Source organism: Myxocyprinus asiaticus, chromosome 47, assembly GCF_019703515.2.
Source record: "Myxocyprinus asiaticus isolate MX2 ecotype Aquarium Trade chromosome 47, UBuf_Myxa_2, whole genome shotgun sequence".
NCBI lineage: Eukaryota > Metazoa > Chordata > Actinopteri > Cypriniformes > Catostomidae > Myxocyprinus > Myxocyprinus asiaticus.
In genome coordinates, this window is record NC_059390.1 from 1236409 (window position 1) to 1257500 (window position 21092).

Below are 21092 nucleotides of genomic sequence, written 5' to 3' on the forward strand. Positions count from 1 at the left end.
TAGAGCACTGCAGGACAACTGAATAAATGATGCAGCTAAAATTGTGTGTGTGTTGGTATGGATGTCAGATTGTGTTTTGTGTGTATTGAGAAATGTTTATTTTTTTATTTTCTCTGACACTGCACAGGGGGACCTGGGTAGCTCAGCGAGTAAAGACGCTGACTATCACACCTGGAGTCGTGAGTTCGAATCCAGGGTGTGCTGAGTGACTCCAGCCAGGTCTCATAAGCAGTCTGGCCCGGTTGCTAAGGAGGGTAGAGTCACATGGGGTAACCTCCTCATGGTCACTATAATGTGGTTCTTGCTCTCGGTGGGGCGTGTGGTGAGTTGTGTGTGGATGCCGCAGAGAATAGTGTGAAGCCTCCACACGCGCAGCGTCTCCGCGGTAACGCGCTCAACAAGCCACGTGATAAGATGCGCGGATTGACGGTTTCAGACGTGGAGGAAACTGAGATTCGTTCTCCGCCACCCGGATTGAGGCGAGTCACTACGCCACCACGAGGACTTAGAGCACATTGGGAATTGGGCGTTCCATATTGGGGAGAAAAAAAATCTGACACTGTACAAAAAATAATAATGCATCAAAATCAATGTTGTTGCTAATCACTGACATATCCCAGACTGTGATAATTTAATAAATAAATAAATAAATCCCCTTAGCATTTTGTATATGGAAAATAATTAATTTTTTGTGTTTGTTTTTTCTTCATAAAAAACAACAGTGGCATTATGTAAACAAACTGGCATTTAAGGGGTTAAAATCCTGAAAATGAATGAATATTTGGTAGTTATTATCAGGACTGATGTTGGTTAAAAATATTAACTCATTGAAAGTGGAAAATAATATTAATATATAATATTATTATGGCAGTTTTTTGACATTTTTGTCCTCTCAGGACCACTGAGTAACTTTTTTAAATTGACGCACAAGCGTTAAATTAATATAAAATGAATAAAAAGGCATCACAAAGATTGGAAAATCTGATAGACTCAAATTAAGTAAAAAGCCAGTCTGAAACTGGTCGAAACAGAGTTTTAAACTCCACTTTGTATGCACTTTAAAGGAATATTGCGCATGCGTCCACACGCTTCTTTTCTTGTGTACGTGCAGCGTATGACGCATTCACGCTGACGGGCGCGTTCATGTCGTTACTGCGTTTCCACAGACGCTAATCACGAGAGAGACTGCGCACCACAGATCAGTACAGGAGAACCAGCGGGACAGATTTACCACGACCGTGAGTAAAATACCTGCTTTACTGTCTGAACAAGACAGTCTTTAAACACTTTAATGAGTCTGTAATCGTTATTAAAGTGTTATTATAGTGACGGAGGAGAGGCCCGTTCCTTCTGACGCAGGAGTCCGATATCTCTTTAATTTTGCCAGTTCCCACGCAGAGAAAAGAATGCAGAATATTCCTATAAAATGGCCTGTGACATTCCATGCATGGATGAGATGCAGAGATAAATAGAGTTGAAGTCAGAAATTTACATACACTTAGGCTGAAGTCATTAAAACTCATTCTTTAGCCACTCCACAGATTTCATATTAGCAAACTATAGTTTTGGCGAATTGTTTAGGACATCTACTTTGTGCATGACACGAGTAATTTATCCAACAATTGTTTATAGACAGATTGTTTCACTTTTAATTGACTATATCACAATTCCAGTGGGTCAGAAGTTTACATACACTAAGTTAACTGTGCCTTTAAGCAGCTTGGAAAATTCCAGAAAATGATGTCAAGCCTTTAGGCAATTAGCCAATTAGCTTCTGATAGGAGGTGTACTGAATTGGAGGTTTATCTGTGGATGTATTTTAAGGCCTTCAAACTCAGTGCCTCTTTGCTTGACATCATGGGAAAATCAAAAGAAATCAGACAAGACCTCAGAAAAAAAATAGTGGACCTCCACAAGTCTGGTTCATCCTTGGGAGCAATTTCCAAACACCTGAAGGTACCACGTTCATCTGTACAAACAATAGTACGCAAGTATAAACACCATGGGACCACACAGCCATCATACCGCTCAGGAAGGAGACGCATTCTGTCTCCTAGAGATGAACGTAGTTTGGTGCGAAAAGTGCAAATCAATCCCAGAACAACAGCAAAGGACCTTATGAAGATGCTGGAGGAAACAGGTAAACAAGTATCTATATCCACAGTAAAACGAGTCCTATATCAGCATAACCTGAAAGGGTGAGGCTTGCAAGCCGAAGAACACCATCCCAACCGTGAAGCATGGGGGTGGCAGCATCATGTTGTGGGGGTGCTTTGCTGCAGGAGGGACTGGTGCACTTCACAAAATAGATGGCATCATGAGGAAGGAAAATTATGTGGATATATTGAAGCAACATCTCAAGACATCAGCCAGGAAGTTAAAGCTCGGTCATAAACGGGTTTTCCAAATGGACAATGACCCCAAACATACCCCCAAAGTTGTGGCAAAATGGCTTAAGGACAACAAAGTCAAGGTATTGGAGTGGCCATCACAAATCCCTGACCTCAATCTGAGGAGGCCTACAAACCTGACTCAGTTACACCAGTTCTGTCTGGAGGAATGGGACAAAATTCCAGCAGCTTATTGTGAGAAGCTTGTGGAAGGATACCCAAAACGTTTGACCCAAGTTAAACAATTTAAAGGCAATGCTACCAAATACTAACAAAGTGTATGTAAACTTCTGACCGACTGGGAATGTGATGAAAGAAATAAAAGCTGAAATAAATCATTCTCTCTACTATTATTCTGACATTTCACATTCTTAAAATAAAGTAGTGATCCTAACTGACCTATGACAGGGAATGTGTTCTACAAAAATTCTCAGGGCCTGGGTAGCTCAGCGAGTATTGACGCTGACTATCACCTTTAGAGTCGCGAGTTCAAATCCCAGGGTGTGTTGAGTGACTCCAGCCAGGTCTCCTAAGCAACCAAATTGGCCCGGTTGCTAGGGAGGGTAGAGTCACATGGGGTAACCTCCTCGTGGTCGCGATTAGTGGTTCTCGCTCTCAATGGGACGTGTGGTAAGTTGTGCGTGGATCGTGGAGAGTAGCATGAGCCTCCACATGCTGTGAGTCTCCGCGGTGTCATGCACAATGAGTCACGTGATAAGATGCGCGGACTGACGGTCTCAGAAGCGGAGGCAACTGAGACTTGTCCTCCGCCACCCGGATTGAGGTGATTAACCACGCCACCATGAGGACCTACTAAGTAGTAGGAATTGGGCATTCCAAATTGGGAGAAAGGGGGATAAAATAAATAAATAAAATTCTCTTAAATTTTTGGCCTCATATTGTTGGCGTATAATGCAACAGCAGGTGCTGAAGTCAACTGATTTTAGGAAAAGCCCTAACGATCTCTGTGAAAATGATGCTGACACCTTTCCAATGTTATTTTTTAACATGTACACTGAAAAAAAAAATGTTTGGCTTAACAACCATAACTTATGAAAAGAAAAAGCTTCTACTCAGAAACATACAGTATATATTTGTAATATTTTTAGCTTAAACTCTGTCGGCGGGTCCACAAGGGGGTCTATATCGCTGATTTTTCCCCCCCCACTTAAAACGATAAATTCCCCGTATACATAGGTCGGGCATATGAGGTATCGTTTGAAAGCTTATAATCATCATTTTTGCATTTATGTTACACAGAATAACAAAATAAGGCCTGAAAACATTTGCGTCACAAATTTGCGCCCCCTAGAGGTAATGGGGTAGAAATATTCATTTGAAAATAAAAGCCTTTCACATGGCACTTCAATGGATAAGTCATATATCAAACGAAAGCTCTCATTCTCAGGAATGTGATTTCTGTAAGTGATCAAATACATACGTCTCATTTATGCACCGATTATCGCTGCTGTAAGCCCCACATAGCTAAGAATTTTATATCTGCATTTACCATAGGCAGTTGTCTAAACAATGAGCCATTGTTTACTTGTCTGTGAGCTTGCTTGTGTGAATAATCCAATGTTATATTTTAGATGTCCAAAACAAAATATGATTAGATAAGATTGCGCGTCTAGTCCACTCAGAGGCCGAGATATTCAATGAAATAATGAGGGTGGTGCATGAACTGAAAATTAGACTAAATGTCTATGGACGAGCACATCTATGAGGGGCTAAAATGCATTAGAGCGCCACCTACATTTCAGATCTGTATATTGTGATGGAATGTGATAGAATTCTAGTACTTACTGTCATCTAGTGGAATAAAATGAGACTTTTCAAAGTGAGATAGAGTGAACAGAACCAGATGCTTACAAAGTGAGTTCCTTGAACGTCTTTAGGTTAAAAATCCATAAAATTACGATTTGAAGTACTACTAACTCAAATGATAACTCAAATACAGAACTGAGGTTGTGGGGAATACCCATAACCCCTTGTACTTGCATTAATAAAGCAAGTTTGTTTGGTCAAAAGGAAATTATTGGGGCATTTTATTAGTTGTTAGAATTCATAGAGACTAAATGTTCTTTTAGTTTATTGATGTTGCTTTACTGTAATTAGTTATTTTGTGTTAAGTCACCAGTAGGGTGATTAGTGTTCCCATTGGTGAAGTTAGATCCAGTTCAATCCATGTAGTTTCTCCTTGTGCATGTGAATGTGTGTAGCTGAAGTGCAGCTTTATGTGCACTTCTTTGGGGAATCAAGTTTAATGACTGACCTCACTCATTATTTTCTTTTGAGCCAACTATATTAAGTACAAACAATAATATTTAAGTTAATTTGAAACAACCTGCTGTTAGTCATTAAATCGTATTTGTGTGACATACTTTTTTAATTAAATAAATAAAGTTGAATGAACTGATACATTTGTGTATGTCTAACAAAGGTTTTCTAGTTATACTGACATAAATGAACATAAGTTGAATTTACTTAAAAAGTGTGATGCAAAGGGGGGCCTGGGTATCTTAGCGAGTATTGACGCTGACTACCACACCTGGAGTCATGAGTTTGAATCCAGAGTGTGCTGAGTGACTCCAGCCAGGTCTCCTAAGCAACCAAATTGGCCCGGTTGCTAGGGAGGGTAGAGTCACATGGGGTAACCGCTATAATGTGGTTCGCTCTCGGTGGGGTGCGTGGTGAGTTGTGCGTGGATGCCGCGGAGAATAGCGTGAAGCCTCCTCATGCGCTACATCACCACGGTAACGCGCTCAACAAGCCACGTGATAAGATGCGCGGATTGACGGTCTCAGACGCGGAGGCAACTGAGATTCATCCTCCGCCTCCCAGATTGAGGCGAGTCACTACACCACCACGAGGACTTAGAGCACATTGGGAATTGGGCATTCCAAATTGGAGAGAAAAATGGGGAGAAAAAAATAAATAAAATAAATTCTGATGCAAAAAATGCTACATACATATTTTAAGTAAATCTAACACATCATTTATGCTCAAATCATAGGTGAAAATTGTCTACAAAATAATGGATTACTCCGTAAATATTGATCCATGGCATTGAATAGTTTGGCTTTCATCATCATTTGGTTGAGTTGACACGGAACGACACTGTCATTTTCACCCATTATAGACTGAAAAAATGATGTTTAGTATTTATTTAAAATACATGATAAATCTTTAAAAAAAAAATTAAGACATAGAAGTTCAAGGAACTCACAATTATTGAACTTTATGTATCAGTCCAGGTTCACCTCATTATTGATATTTTGTAAATAAAGCTTAAAATGTAATAAATATGTACATTTCTGAATAAAAGCTCTTTATTTTCATACGGTATGGTTGTTGAGCGAAAAAAAGAAATCAATGCACTGACATCAGCACCTGTAATAAACTCATAAATACTGTCAACAAGCTCATATCAGCCTCAGAGAGAGGCACAGAGTGAGCTCATTCTCGACACACGCACAGCATTTTTATAGTGTGCTGTAACACTTTTGATTGTCTGTGTTTATTTCAAAGTCAGCACAAACTCCTGCGGTCAGCATTACACTAAACTGTGCAAGCCATTGACTTGCAGAGAGAGAATAAACTGATAAATGCAGTAAAATAAAGCAATCGCACATATAAGAACAACAGAAGCCATCTTTGTTTTTGTGTTTTACAGAAATAACTGATTCATGGTTCCCACTGTCATGGAAAACACAGAAATATCAGGGAAGTTTAAAGACATCGTATAATCAAAATTGGATCATTTTTGTTGCTTTTAGTTCATGTCTGTAGCTCTGAAGTCATCTGTTTGCTAGTGGACTCCTAAAAGTCGTCAAAATAAACTTTTCGAAGATATAAACATCTGACATTTTCAGTTCTCTTAGAGGAAATCAGACAAAAAATACTGATGACGAGGAAGATATCATCCTGTATTCAGGGGCGTGTCCACATTTTTGCCCAATCAAATTCCCTTTAGAATGAGAATAACCCTCCCCTACTGTCTTTGAGTATAGCTAAGTAAACACACACGCACACACAGTCATGTATTTATTATGCTCAGGATTGTAAAGCAGGTTTATCAGTTGTGTTGATGTAAACATGTTTTTCTGTGGGCAGTAAACAGGATATCTGGTGTTGGTGTCTTCAGAGGTCAGGAGCAGGCCCAGATTGAATCAAATCTTTTATGCACTGAATTTGCCGGGGAATTCTGTGGAATGGATGTAAACATGGTAAAATGTGTTTGAATGGTAACTAAAAGCTGGAGGTCGGCCGATACCGATAACTAGTGGTCGACCGATATAATCCGATAAATTGACCGATAATTAAAATAGTCAGAATATCGGCTGATTTATCGGATTATATCAGTCGACTACTAGTTATCGGTATCGGCAAAATCCACTATCGGCCGACCTCCAGCTTTTAGTTACCAGTTAAAAACATTTTACCATGTTTACATAAATGATGATACATTTTCCCGATTGGCCGATTTGTTTCTTGAGGGTGCTGAGAATCGCTTGCTTGCATGTGAAGCGTCTGAGACATGTAAACAACCAGTCGCGGTTCATTTTGTTGTTACATGCCATGTAATGTTATTACAATAATAGGCCGGTGTGCAACACAGTGTCATTTAAACGGTCCGCATATCAGAGCCGCGACAGACGCGTTTGAGCTCATAATGTTAAAGTGCTCGCCTGTTTCATTCTCCCTCTCTCTCCTCAACAGTTCCCTGTAACTTTTAACTGTCTTGTCTAATGATAAAATGGCAAATATCAATAAAACTAATATCATATGCCGTCTGCAAATATGAGCATATCTCATTTAAACACATGGAATAAACCAACCTCACAAAAATTGAGCAGATATCATCCTGTGGAGCGTTCATTTATTTACCTCTAAAGCAGGTATTCTAACAGTCTCTCCTCAACAGTTCCCTGTAACTTTTCTAATGATAAAAGGCAAATATCAATAAAACTTATTATATATGGTTTGCAAATATGCAGATATCTCATTTAAAAAGATGTCATTTACGAACCTCACGAAAATCCAGCGTTTTCTTCCCGTCGAGCGCTCACCTAATATCTTCCTCTGAAGCGTGTATTCCATCAGCCAGAATCAAAAACTTCAGGATCAAAAGTTCCTCTCATTCGCAAATCATGATGGTCAGTCCGTGACAATCCAAGCAGGTGATCCAGGTCGTTTAAACTGTCGGGAGATTGAGGCTTGCGGTATATCCGCACAAGCACGTGAGTGCAACTTCAGTGCTGTGTCCAAAAACAGGAAAATGCTGCCTCCGGAGGCTGTATACGGAGGTACGATGAAAATAAGGTGCTTTTCAGACTGTTCGGAGATCAGTTTCCTTAAGAGTTCCATTCATTCAAAACAGCTGTCAGTTAAGCCATTAACTGATTAGGCAGTGAGGTAGCAAGTCAGCTGCCTATGTTTTCAGATGCATCCCAAAGTAAAAGTGCGTCACGTGTGCTATAAGTAAATGTCTTATTCACTATGCACTGTATGCACAATTGGTTTGATTCGATATTTTTTGAGTAAATGCGATTGCTAATGTGGACATGCCATCCATGGTTGCTGGACTACTGTGTGTACTGTTATTTCCTTCTTCCTAATATATTAATAATTTCTTCGTGCAAATAAATTACAAAAATTTGATGACTAAACAGAAACCAGAAGAAACTGCTATATACCATTTAAAATACTATATTATTTTTGTGTGTGTGTGAAATTTAGTAAATATATAGTGCTAAATAAGAGTTTATTATTATTATTATTTTAGCAATTTTATGTTTGTTATTTACTATATTTAATTGTGTGATATATCGGCATTCTATCGGCCTATCAGCCACCCTGCTGTCTGGATATCGGTATCTGCCATTAAAAAATGGGAAACACCGGGACTCTTGTTTTTAAATGATGGAGACTTGGTGCCTTACAATGCTCCAGATAAGGAGGCTATTTACAAATTAAGGTGTTTATAGCCTATATATTCACCATGAAGGGATTTGTGTGTATATTTACACCGATCAGCCACATCATTAAAGAGCACCTATTATGGTTTTTCAAATATTACCTTTCATGTAGTGCGTTATGTAGCTGTTTGTGAATGTAAAAAAGTCTGCAAAGTGCACGACAAATGGAGTTATTGACTCCCAAAAGAAAGAACCGATTCTGAACACCTGAAACGAGTCGTTAGTAATTCCAGACTTACTTCCTGTACTAACCTACATAATTTGGTAACACAAAACCCGCCTTTGGTCTTCATTGGCTGCTCGCGAACAGCTTTGACCCGCCCTCAAACACTACACTAAGAGCTAGACCAATCACAACAGACTGGGACATCTGACCAATCAGAGCAGAATATGCTCTCTGAAAGGAGGAGTTTAGAATGAATCCTTTAGAACGGATCATTGAAAGAGTCGTCTTTGACACTAGGGAAAAAAAGGTAAAGCTGCAATTTAAATTATGAGCAAATTAAAGTGTTTTTTGACCTTGGATGCATGTAAATCTGTTGACCTTTAAAACAAGATTAGGCACGTTTAAAAACCATAATACATGCTCTTTAAAACCACCTGGCTAATATTGTGTAGGTCCCCCTCGTGCCGCCAAAACAGCGCCAACCCACATCTCAGATTAGCCAGGAGATCAGCAGTTACAGAAATACTCAAACCAGCCCATCTGGCACCAACAATCATGCCATGCTCCAAATCACTGAGATCACATTTTTCCCCATTCTGATGGTTGATGTGAACATTAACTGAAGCTCCTGACCCGTATCTGCATGATTTTATGCACTGCTGCCACATGATTGGCTGATCAGTGTGATCTCAGTGATTTGGAGCATGGCATGATTGTTGGTGCCAGATGGGCTGGTTTGAGTATTTCTGTAACTGCTGATCTCCTGGCTATTCTGAGATGCGGGTTGGCGCTGTTTTGGCGGCACGAGGGGGAATGACAGGCGTCTGATTTCTGTGAAAATCTGTGAGTTTTGCGAGCACCGATTCAGTGTGGATTAGAATATGAATATGAAACTGTTAGAAGTGCATGATGCCAGTGGTCAAGTTCAAATGCTGTGCAAGTTTAACTGATGGGGGGACAGGAAGTGAATTAAACTTTATCAACTGACTGATTTCCACCTTTTGTTATTCTCACTCTCTCTCTCTCTCTCTCTCTCTCTCTCTCTCTCATGATATATCTGGGTGTGACTGTTGCCACTACGAGAGTATGCGTGTGTGTTTTAGTTGTTCTCAATGTGTGTTTCTCTCTTTGTGTTTGGTTTGTAGGACACTGTTCTGTCGGAAGTAAAGCACAGGAGAATTAGTATACTACAGTGACATCCACATATTGACGGTAAGTGTGTGTGTGTGTGTGTGTGTGTGTGTGTGGTACATACTGTTGCCAGGTTGTTAGTGGGTCACAGTACTTAAATATGCCAGTAGAATGAGATCTTCCATTCTTGATCAGCGGGCATAAAGTGTCTCTATATGACAGGTGGATGAAAAAGTGGTCGTTTCAAAGCTGGAGCAAGTTATTACATTTTGCTGAAACTTTGTATAAATAAAGTGAATAGAATCCATTTTGATGACATGTTTACATAGACAAAATCACACACTGCACCTTTAAGGTAAGTAAGTTATTTTAAGGTAAGTAAGTTATATGTGTGATTGCCAGGATTGCAGGGAGGATTACATCATGACATCACTGCCACAGGATGGTCATGTCGCAAGCTGTCGGTGTGCACATCGGTCAGTTAGTTGAGTCAGGATATGATGAGTCCGACACTGGCGCGCTCGAGCTCTCTGTCACCGCACGGGAGTCGTGATGAAGGCCGAAGCGGCAGAATTAGCCCCTTTAGGAAACAGACGACAAGAGAACAGCAGAAGGACGGGTGAGAGACGGGAACACAGCCGTGTTTATATTTTATGTTTACATTTGAAGTGAGTCAGTGCAATGCTGATGTACTGCAGTTATTCAGTGTCATGCCGTTTGTGTGATGTGAGCAGGTAACCCTTTACACCTGTGTGCTGATGTTGTCATGTCCTGTCCGTGACTGTTTATAGTTATGTAAAGAAGTAATCTAAATCTGACAAAACCTCTGTTTGGAAAAATGATTCATGCATTAATTATTATTTTTATTAAAAGGCAAAAAGTTTTCTTTTAGGGTTAGTCTGTGGATTATAGTAAGCTTCATATAAAAGCAATAGAAGTCTAAGGTATGTGCCCATGTAGATAGTTAAGTAAACGTGTGTGTTTATACTATACACACGGATCAGTTTAAGCTCATTACTGAGGTCTAAAATAGCTCAGATCAAAACAAACAGGCAGGACATACTGAAGAGCTTGTCCCTTTTTTAAGTAATGGATAATAAATAGTCAGCTGTTTATCAAGTTTTTGCAAGTGTGAGTCCAGGGTGTGCTGAGTGACTCCAGCCAGGTCTCCTAAGCAACCAAATTGGCCCGGTTGCTAGGGAGGGTATAGTCACATGAGGTAACCTCCTCGTGGTTGCGATTAGTGGTTCTCGCTCTCAGTGGGGCGCGTGGTAAGTTGTGAATTGTGGAGAGTAGCATGAGCCTCCACATGCTGTGAGTCTCCGTGGTGTCATGCACAACGAGTCACGTGATAAGATGCGCGGATTGACGGTCTCAGAAGCGGAGGCAACTGAGACTTGTCCTCCACCACCCGGATTGAGGTGAGTAACCGCGCCACCACGAGGACCTACTAAGTACTGGGAATTGAGCATTCCAAATTGGGGAGAAAAGTGGATAAAAAATAAAATAAAAAAGTTAGTGGCCACATTTTACTCTAATTTCTAATGGAAAAAATTACATTTACTTTGTTACAATGGGCAACGTTCCTTTCGCTACATTATTGGTTTTAATAAATGCGTAATTTATTGAGAGATTTTTGAATGGGACCTTTACGACAGCAGAGCTTTAACAGTTGCGCTTTGTCACTCGAGTCCAGTTCATGATTGCAGAAGCAAGCGCGCCAAACAAACACTTTCGTCATGCAATGCCTTAATTTTACACCAAGTCAAGCAGATATTTCAAGATTAGAATTGCAGCTCCAACTTAAGAAAGCTTGTTGCGGCAAGTTTAGGCGATTGTGATGACGTGAGCTTGTCTGGGTTGTGGTGATGGTAATTTTCAGGATGATTCTGTAACTATGGGCTCTTATGACCTGAGTTTCTAAGTATACATTTTTATATCAGTGCTGAGATATATCATTGTCTACTGGATAAATCCATGTTAACATCCGTGTTAAGTGTAAATGCCTTTTGCTCTGCCTATCGCGTGCGTGCGTGCTTGTTTACTTGAGTGCATCTCTGCACGTGCACACTGCACAGCAACTTTGCGTTTGACAGATGCAGTGCGTTTTTCTCATGAACAACAGAAAACAAGCTCGAACTTACATAAGCCTAACACGCTTCCAAATACAGAGATAAGGTGCAGTATACCCTTACTGTACAGAACTAATTATCTAAATTCTTTCTATACTGAAAATACTGTAACTGAACTAAGAATCCATTCAGGACTTTTCGAGCGCATTGGGAATTGGGCATTCCAAATTGGGGAGAAAAGGGTAGAAAACAAAAAACAGGTGCAACATTTGTGGTTTGGGTTCACAAAAGCCAAGAGCAGAAAACTGAAACTGCGTCGCACGATGATAATCACTCGTAATGCAAGCAATTTTTTTTACCTCATCAAAATAAAGCACACAAAAGACTATTATGAAAGCCAAAATATGTGTTCTGCATTAGTTTTATTTATTATTTTTTTCAAGAAGTGTTTCAATTTATTTAATATTTTTTTCTGTGAGAAGTGTTAACATAATTTTGGATATTTTCTGCAAGAAGTGTTTATTTTCGTGTTTTATTTATTTATTTATTTGTTTTGGATTTTTCCCCCCTTTTTCTCCCAATTTGGAATGCCCAATTCCCAGTGCGCTCTAAGTCCTTGTGGTGGCGTAGTGACTCGCCTCAATCCAGGTGGCGGAGGACAAATCTCAGTTGCCTCCACGTCTGAGACCGTCAATCTGCGCATCTTATCACGTGTCTTGTTGAGCGCGTTGCCACGGAGACGTAGCGTGTGTGGAGGCTTCACGCTATTCTCCACGGCATCCACACTCAACTCACCACACGCCCCACCGAGAACAAACCACATTATAGTGACCACGAGGAGGTTACCCCATGTGACTCTACCCTCCCTAGCAACCGGGCCAATTTGGTTGCTTAGGAGACCTGGCTGGAGTCACTCAGCACGCCCTGGATTCAAACTAGCGAACTCCAGGGGTGATAGTCAGCGTATTTTACCACTGAGCCATCCAGGCCCCTATTTATTTATTTATTTATTTATTTATTTATTTATTTTTTACTAATGCATTATTTTCTTTGTTGGATTGCTTTGGGATGATCTTGAGTTTCTTGAGAAAAGTTGATAATAATATAATAATATTGGTCAGAAACATAGACTGAAGTGTGGCATAATGTCAAATGTAGCATTATAAAAAGAATTATTTAAAACCGAGTTGTTGTTGTTGGTTTTTTTTTTCTCACTTTGATTATTGTCAAAAATCCAAATAAATAGAAAATTGTATAAGAGGAAGTGTTTGGAAGTATTTAATTCACTAACATGATTGTTAAAAAATAGGCATTACAATATGTTTATTTAACATATTCACCAATTTTTATTGATTTTTCAACAAAAATGTACTTTATCGTGAAATATAGTGTTATAAGATTTTGGTCCTATCGCCCACCACTAATCAAAATGAACATGATTACAATTAGGGTTGCAAATTTTAAGAAATTTTCTTTATTCACAATCGTTAAATTTAGTAAATGAAAATCGGTGAATCATTAACAGGAACAATAATAAACTGGAAGTGGTGAACAACTTGGAACTTATGAATATTTTTCTTCAAGTTTTACTTTTGACTTAACAGTCATTCTAATGCAAACTTGTAAATTATTGTAAATTATAATTTATTTTACATGTGAAGCATGATTTGCTATTTGCTGTTTACTGTCAGAGGCAGGTGACATCAGGGTGTCGATGTGATATCCAGCTGTTTGTGTAACACTGATTTTCTGTGTGTGTAGTTGTGGGATGGCGGTGAATGTGTACTCCACCTCCATGACTATTGAGAATCTGAGCAGACATGAAATGCTCGCCTGGGTGAACGACTCCCTGCAGCTCTCCTACACCAAGATAGAGCAGTTGTGTTCAGGTACAGCACACAGGATCAACTCACCTGTATCCAAACCAATGCATCAGCTCTCAAACAAATCTTTCATCAACTCTCTTGGTGATTTCACTCAGGTGTGGCGTACTGTCAGTTCATGGACATGTTGTTTCCCGGCTGTATCCTGCTGAAGAAGGTGAAATTTCAGGCGAAATTGGAGCATGAATATATTAACAACTTCAAAGTGCTGCAGGCGGCGTTCAAGCGGATGAGTGTGGACAAGGTGAGAGAGAATACAGATGTAATTCACAACAACATCCATACCCTGATGGCACACATACATCACTCAGATGGCTATATAATATGTGTTTTTTAGGTTGTTAACTCATCTGTAATGCATCAAATAAAGTTTATTTGTATAACTCTTTTCACAACAGACGTAGTTTTAAAACAGCTGCACATGACATTATGCTATAACAGAAAATGAATTAATATAATGCCAATATTAGTTACTTATGTTTAGAACTATTAGTGGTTTAAATTAGTAAATTAAGTAAGTGTTGTGGGTCAATGGTTGAACAAAATGATTTGTATGAACTATAAGTTTTAAAGTCCTGGAAGTCATACCGAATTAACTGAGGAAATACACGTAGATGCAATGTACTTTGATTTTGGCCGATGAAGGCGTTTGTTGGCGGTTAATTCATTTTCTATTTAGTTCATTTTTTAAGAGAATGCTGTCCCTCCTTTGACCAAGATGATACAGGTACAGCAGCTAATGACAGGTAATTTTGGTGAACTCCATCCTGAGCCCATGCTTCAGACAGTGAATCATGAAGAATCCCATGTCTAAGTTTTCATTAATTCATCCTCTGTGAAGTCTGTCTTAGTAGACTTAGCAGTGAGTGTCGGACATCAGGCAGGACCGGAGATGGATCTGGCAGAATCCGGTAACCTTGGGTTTAGACAGGGAAAGAAGTTAAATAAAATTAGCGTAGATGCCATTCACTTTAATAAGAGAAGTGTTTCCGGTTCCGGCAGACCTTACTAAAGCACATAACTATGAATTGAGGGATAACTTAGGTGTATGCCTGGCTGAATAGATGCATATATAAGGAGAAAAGCAGAGGCCCTAAAACTGATCCCTGTGGCACTCCAAACTTAACTTTAATTTGATCTGACAGTTCCTCATTTACACAGACAAAGTAGTAGCAGTCAGAGAAATAGGACCTAAACCAAGCTAATGCCTATCCACAAATGCCAACATAATTCTCCAGCCTATTAAAGAGAATGTTGTGATCTATCATGTCGAAGGCAGCACTAAGATCTAAAAGCACTAGAAGAGAAATGCAGCCACGGTCAGATGATAAGAGCAAGTCATTAGTAACTCTGATAAGTGCAGTCTCTGTACTATGATGGGGCCTAAATCCTGACTGAAATTCTTCATATATTCCATTTCTCTGTAAATATGAACATAGTTGGGAGGACACTACCTTTTCTAGTATTTTCGACATAAATGGTAGATTTGAAATCGGTCTGTAATCAGCCAATTTTCCTGGATCAAGCTGTGGCTTCTTGATAAGCGGTTTGATAACTGCCAGTTTAAAGTTTCTTGGGAAATGTCCTAAGGGTAATGAGGAGTTAATAATATTAAGATTACAGGAAACACCTCTTTTAGGAGTTTTGTCGGTATTGGGTCTTACAAACATGTAGTTGCTTTTTTTTTTTTTTTTTTCCAATTTGGAATGGCCAATTCCCAATGTGCTTTTAAGTCCTCGTGGTCACGTAGTGACTCGCCTAGCGAACTCCAAGGGTGGTAGCCATCTAATCTGGCCATAATATAAGCAGTGCATTACTAATACTCTTCATCCAAACAAGTTTTATTCAACCTTCCCTTGCACGGCGCAAATGTTGCTTTAGCGCCTTAATGTTGCATTTTTCGGCACGTGCCATGAGTGAGAAGACACGCTGCTTCCAACCTGATCCCCTTACCTTGCGGCGCACGGTGAAAAATCTCGCAAGAGAAACAAAGTATCAATGGGGATCACTGGTCGTGGTGCGGGAAGCAGAGTTGCAAAACGTTGGATGGCAAGATACTATGGTTGTTTTTACACTTTAGTCTTCTTTAAACCTCTGCGTGCCTACAATTTTTGTGTCACACGTGAGTGAAAAAAATCAGATTTGGGCCACATCAGCTGCGGTATGAATGTAGGCTTTATTGTTCCAGGCGAACTGACTTTTTTAAATTTTTTTTTAATTTTTTAATTTTTTTAATCCCCTTTTCTCCCAATTTGGAAAGCCTAATTCCCACTACTTAGTAGGTCCTCGTGTTGGCGCGGTTACTCACCTCAATCCGAAGAAATTACATACATACACTTTAAAAAGGGGTTTTGTTTCTTTGGTTAAATCTTTTTATTTTTCCATGATGTGTTTGACATTTCCGTATAATTGCCCAACATGTGCATAGTATGAATTTGTAATGTTTTATCATATACAGTAAATGCATGTAAAATGTGAGTTCTGTTGTTTTGAACTGCAAAAACAGAAGTGCAAAAATGTTGTAGAAGGACAAAATAACCTTTTATTTCATCGTATTTAGTTCTTTTTTGAATCTTTTTAAATATGCTCATATTCTATTTATCTTTTGTTGTGGCTCTCTTTAAAATTTTGGCCTGTCATATGTTCAACAGATCCAATCCATGTTCAATAGAAATTATTTATTGTTCAAACTTTAAAAAAAGTTTTGTAGGGGGCCTGGGTATCTCAGCGAGTATTGACACTGTCTGTCACCCCTGGAGTCACGGGTTTGAATCCAGGGTGTGCTGAGTGACTCCAGCCAGGTCTCCTAAGCAACCAAATTGGCCAGGTTGCTAGGGAGGGTAGAGTCACATGGGGTAACCTCCTCGTGGTCACTATAATGTGGTTCTCGCTCTCGGTGGGGCGTGTGGTGAGTTGTGCGTGGATGCTGCGGAGAATAGCATGAAGCCTCCACACGCGCTACGTCTCCGCGGTAACGCGCTCAACAAGCCACGTGATAAGATGCGCGGATTGACGGTCTCAGACGCGGAGGCAACTGAGATTCGTCCTCCGCCACCCGGATCGTGGCATGTCACTATTGGTCCATCCCTAGTAGTGATGTTTGATTTGTGAATCTTTTAAATCGACTCTTTTTAGTGACTCAAATTGCTCTGAAAGATTCATTTGCGAATTGGTCTCAATTTGAAAGATTTCTAGAAATCCTTCTGTAGTATTCCCAAACGTCCGCAAACAGTGAGAGAAACCTGATCCCATGTGTTGGTGTGTGTTTCAGATCATTCCAGTGGAGAGACTGGTCAAGGGCAGGTTTCAGGATAACTTTGAGTTTGTTCAGTGGTTTAAGAAACTCTTCGATGCCAACTATGATGGGAAGGAGTATGACCCTCAGTTGGCGCGACAGGGTCAAGACGTCTCCCCTGTACCCAACCCAGGTGAAGTCATTTTCCACAAACCCAAGAACGCTCCCAGATCAGCAGGTAACACACCACTGCGGAGTTCACACACACATGTGTTTGCGTGTGTTGCGCTCGGCTGCTGGTTTGGTTTGAAACTTTCCTCCAGAAATCTCTGGAGGCTTTTCGCTTGCTTTCAGGTTTGAATTCTGTGCTGATGTGAATTAGTGTGAGTGTTCTGAGCAAGCTTTTGGATTGTGATTGATTGGCTGTTATGTGAGGCGGTGCGTTGTGATTGGCTGATGAGTTTGTTTTGTCATAGGGCCTCAGCGGACATCACCGACAGCGCCCAAAAACATGCCAGCCCCGCAGCGTGCCATAAACTCCACCCCCTCAGCTGGCATGAGACGGAACATGGTGATGTCACGGAACGGAGGCAGCGATGCCGAGATCATGGAACTCAACCAGCAGGTGTGAATCACACACACACATGTTTACTTAAATAGAGACATATCATAGACTTTAATCCTTGACTATTATAGACGATTATTTTTATATAAAGTTAATGGTGATAACTAACCCTTACCCAAACCCTACCACTAAAAGAAAACTTAAAAACATTATTTATGGGGCCTGGGTAGCTCAGTGGTAAAATACGCTGGCTACCACCCCTGGAGTTCGCTAGTTCGAAATCCAGGGTGTGCTGAGTGACTCCAGCCAGGTCTCCTAAGCAACCAAATTGGCCCGGTTGCTAGGGAGGGTAGAGTCACATGGGGTAACCTCCTCGTGGTCACTATAATGTGGTTTGTTCTCGGTGGGGCGCATGGTGAATTGAGCGTGGTTGCCGCGGTGGATGGCATGAAGCCTCCACACGCGCTATGTCTCCGTGGCAACGCGCTCAACAAGCCACGTGATAAGATGCGCGGGTTGACTGTCTCAGACGCAGAGGCAACTGGGATTCGTCCTCCGCCACCCGGATTGAGGCGAATCACTATGCGACCACCAGGACTTAGAGCGCATTGGGAATTGGGCATTCCAAATTGGGAGAAAAAGGGGAAAAATCCCCCCCCCCCAAAAAAAACAAAAAAAACAAAAAAAACATTATTTATGTATCTTTTTTACCTTTAAGGACGTCACCTAAGAGTGGTTTTGTCTCATTTAACTCACTTCTGTGGACAGTTTTGTGCCTGTTGCTATTTCTGCACATTTACACCCTCAAATACACTGATTATATAGACATATACACGGGATGCACAACATATATATCGGCAGCCAATAACCGGAGAAATAAATGTTTCATGATGCAATAAATGAAAACGCGACAAAAACGCATAGTGTAACACACAAACCAATGCTGCACTCGCATTCAGGCTGCTATGTATACAGAGTTAAATGCTATTCATTTTTCGCCTCATTTTGGTTTAATGCATTATTACAGCGGTTAAAAGTGCAACATTCTCTCTCTGTGAACGATTCATCAGGATTACCGTAAATACTCATATAAATGGGCACCATAAAATGTTTGCGTGTTCATTCATGTATTTATTTATTATCATTTATTATTATTCATTTAAGTGTTTCATTTATTTCTCATTCAAATCAGCGGACATAAAAATATGTTGTAATTAGAAGTAGACCGATATATCTGTTTTGCAGATAAATCGGTGCCGATAGTTGCTTTTTGGAACTATCTTTATCGGCAAAAATCTATGGCAATAGTTGCCGATAGTTTTTCTTCATTTATTAATTACAAAATAAGAGTCCCCGGTGAGTTTCGTGCTTGTTTATACTTAAAAGTCCTGCATTATGCACCAAATCTTTTTTTGGGATGTTGGTTGAACAATAAACTGCATCTGGGATTTTATTCATTTAGGACTCTTTGTGCCCGTCATAGTAAAGAAAGAACAAGACAGGGTTTTTTTTTACCTTCCATGAATCAATTTTAAAAACTATCGGCCGATTAATCTTTTACCGGCCTTTCCCACCACCTTAGTTATCGGTATCGGCAAAATCCACTATCGGTCGACCTGTAGATGTAATACATAATACAGCATGCAACAGCTAAGTGTTGGTCAGATTGTAAAGTCCCGATTGCAAGCTTTTAAATGACGCCTGTTTTTCAAATGAGTAGCTTTTAATGGATTAGCAAACAGTTCCAGGTTAAAAGATTATAAATACAAAAAATATATATATTAATTGGTTATCGTATCGGCCCAAAACTTCTTTATCGGTGCATCCCTCGAACAGACACCATACATATTATGATATTTAGTTCACGGAATAAAATGTCTTTCTGTCTTTCTGCGTGCAGCTTTTGGATCTGAAGTTGACAGTTGATGGTTTGGAGAAAGAACGAGATTTTTACTTCACTAAACTCAGAGACATCGAGTTGATCTGTCAAGAACATGAGAGCGACGGAAACCCAACCCTCGCGAAGATCATCGGCATCCTCTACGCAACAGAGGTGAACACACAAACACGTTGCAATACAAACAGCATGTTTGGCACTAAATGAAAACAAGGAATCGTGATGTTTAGCCATTTTATTTAATGTGCAAACACATAGTATAATAATTAGGGCTGTCGATTTAACTTGTTCATTCAGTGCGATGAATTATATTATATTAAGAAATAATGCGTTTTTAAAAAATTCACATTATTAATCATGTCCCCGTACCGAAGTATGGAATATTCCTACCATCAGAGCAATTCAAGCTTTGAAGTACCACCTGTTTTCAGCAGGGGGCAGTAAGCGAACAGCTGTACAGAGAACAAACCGTCTCTGGGCTGATCTTTGGCCGGAGCTGAAGTATTCGTGGACAGATGTTGACATGGCAGAAGTTGTTTACTTGCTAACTGCTTGAACATATTTTCATGTTGTGGATGCTTTATGTTTGTTGTTATGCTTCAGTGAATCAAATATTCCCCGGAGATATGGTATTTACCATTCGGAATGTTATTACAGAGGTTTGCCGGTAAAACGGTAACAAGTTAACAAATATTCATGAGTTCTTTGTATTTCTTTAGATATAACCATTCAGAATGACTAATGCACACGTTTTTGCTCAGATCATGTACTTAAATTATATTTAAATGACATAGTTTTCCATGATTTATATTTGTAGCACAGTATTTTACTAATATATAGATTTACCAGTACTCGTTTAGCCTGCTATTTAAATGTAGACGGAGCTGTTGCCATTCTTGCCATTATCTTAAGAAGAAATGACTTAATGGTTATTGTAATTGTTGTTGTCACTGCATATGATTTAGTGTTTGATAAAGTGTATTGAATCCTCATTCTTTGTGTTATTTCTTTTCAATTTTATTCTAGCCTGCCTTTTTAACAACGTTTACTTGCATTGTCCGATGAGGCTGTAAAATGGACTATAAAAAATATTGAGGGGTCTTCCATTTAACTCATGGATGCAACCTGCCTGGAGACCACTTTTTAACATTATGTGGTGGATAAAGCACTTGAACAATCATGTTACAAGATATACATAAGGGTTGATGATAAACAAAGCACGCACCATCATTTAATTTGTATCCCCTTTTCTCCCAATTTGGAATGCCCATTTCCCACTACTTAGTAGGTCCTCGTGGTGGCACGGTTACTCGCCTCAATCCGGGTGGCGGAGGACAAGTCTCAGTTGCCTCCGCTTCTGAGACCGTCAGTCCGCGCATCTTATCGCGTGACTCGTTTTGCATGACACCGCGGAGACTCACGGCATGTGGAGGCTCATGCTACTCTCCACGATCCACACACAACTTACCACACGCCCCATTGAGAGCGAGAACCACTAATCACGACCACGAGGAGGTTACCCCATGTGACTCTACCCTCCCTAGCAACCGGGCCAATTTGGTTGCTTAGGAGACCTGGCTGGAGTCACTCAGCACACCCTGGATTCAAACTAGTGACTCCAGGGGTGATAGTCAGCGTCAGTACTTGCTGAGCTGAGGCCTGGGTAGCTCAGTGGTAACTGATGCTGACTAGCACACCTGGAGTCGCGAGTTTGAATCCAGGGTGTGCTGGGTGACTCCAGCCAGGTCTCCTAAGCAACCAAATTGGCCCGG

General features: G+C 40.1%; 1 protein-coding gene across 9 annotated transcripts in view; it reads left to right on the top strand.

Annotated features, from left to right (window-relative positions):
• Positions 1 to 1132: 1132 nt before the first annotated feature.
• The window catches only part of LOC127436450 (microtubule-associated protein RP/EB family member 3-like), a 25257-nt gene continuing 5297 nt past the window's right edge, over positions 1133 to 21092 (top strand). Inside the window, exons 1-9 of one of the 9 annotated variants that reach the window (XM_051690610.1) lie at positions 1133 to 1238; positions 9683 to 9749; positions 10071 to 10287; positions 13502 to 13629; positions 13722 to 13867; positions 16895 to 17096; positions 17335 to 17483; positions 19324 to 19476; positions 19717 to 20312. In XM_051690610.1, coding sequence (XP_051546570.1) covers positions 10166 to 10287; positions 13502 to 13629; positions 13722 to 13867; positions 16895 to 17096; positions 17335 to 17483; positions 19324 to 19476; positions 19717 to 19764 — 948 coding nt within the window. In that variant the 5' untranslated portion in view covers positions 1133 to 1238; positions 9683 to 9749; positions 10071 to 10165 and the 3' untranslated portion in view covers positions 19765 to 20312. Of the gene's footprint in view, positions 1239 to 9682; positions 9750 to 10070; positions 10288 to 13501; positions 13630 to 13721; positions 13868 to 16894; positions 17097 to 17334; positions 17484 to 19323; positions 19477 to 19694; positions 20313 to 21092 lie in introns of those variants that run through there. The other 8 variants (XM_051690607.1, XM_051690609.1, XM_051690615.1 and 5 more) reach the window with 8 other exon arrangements.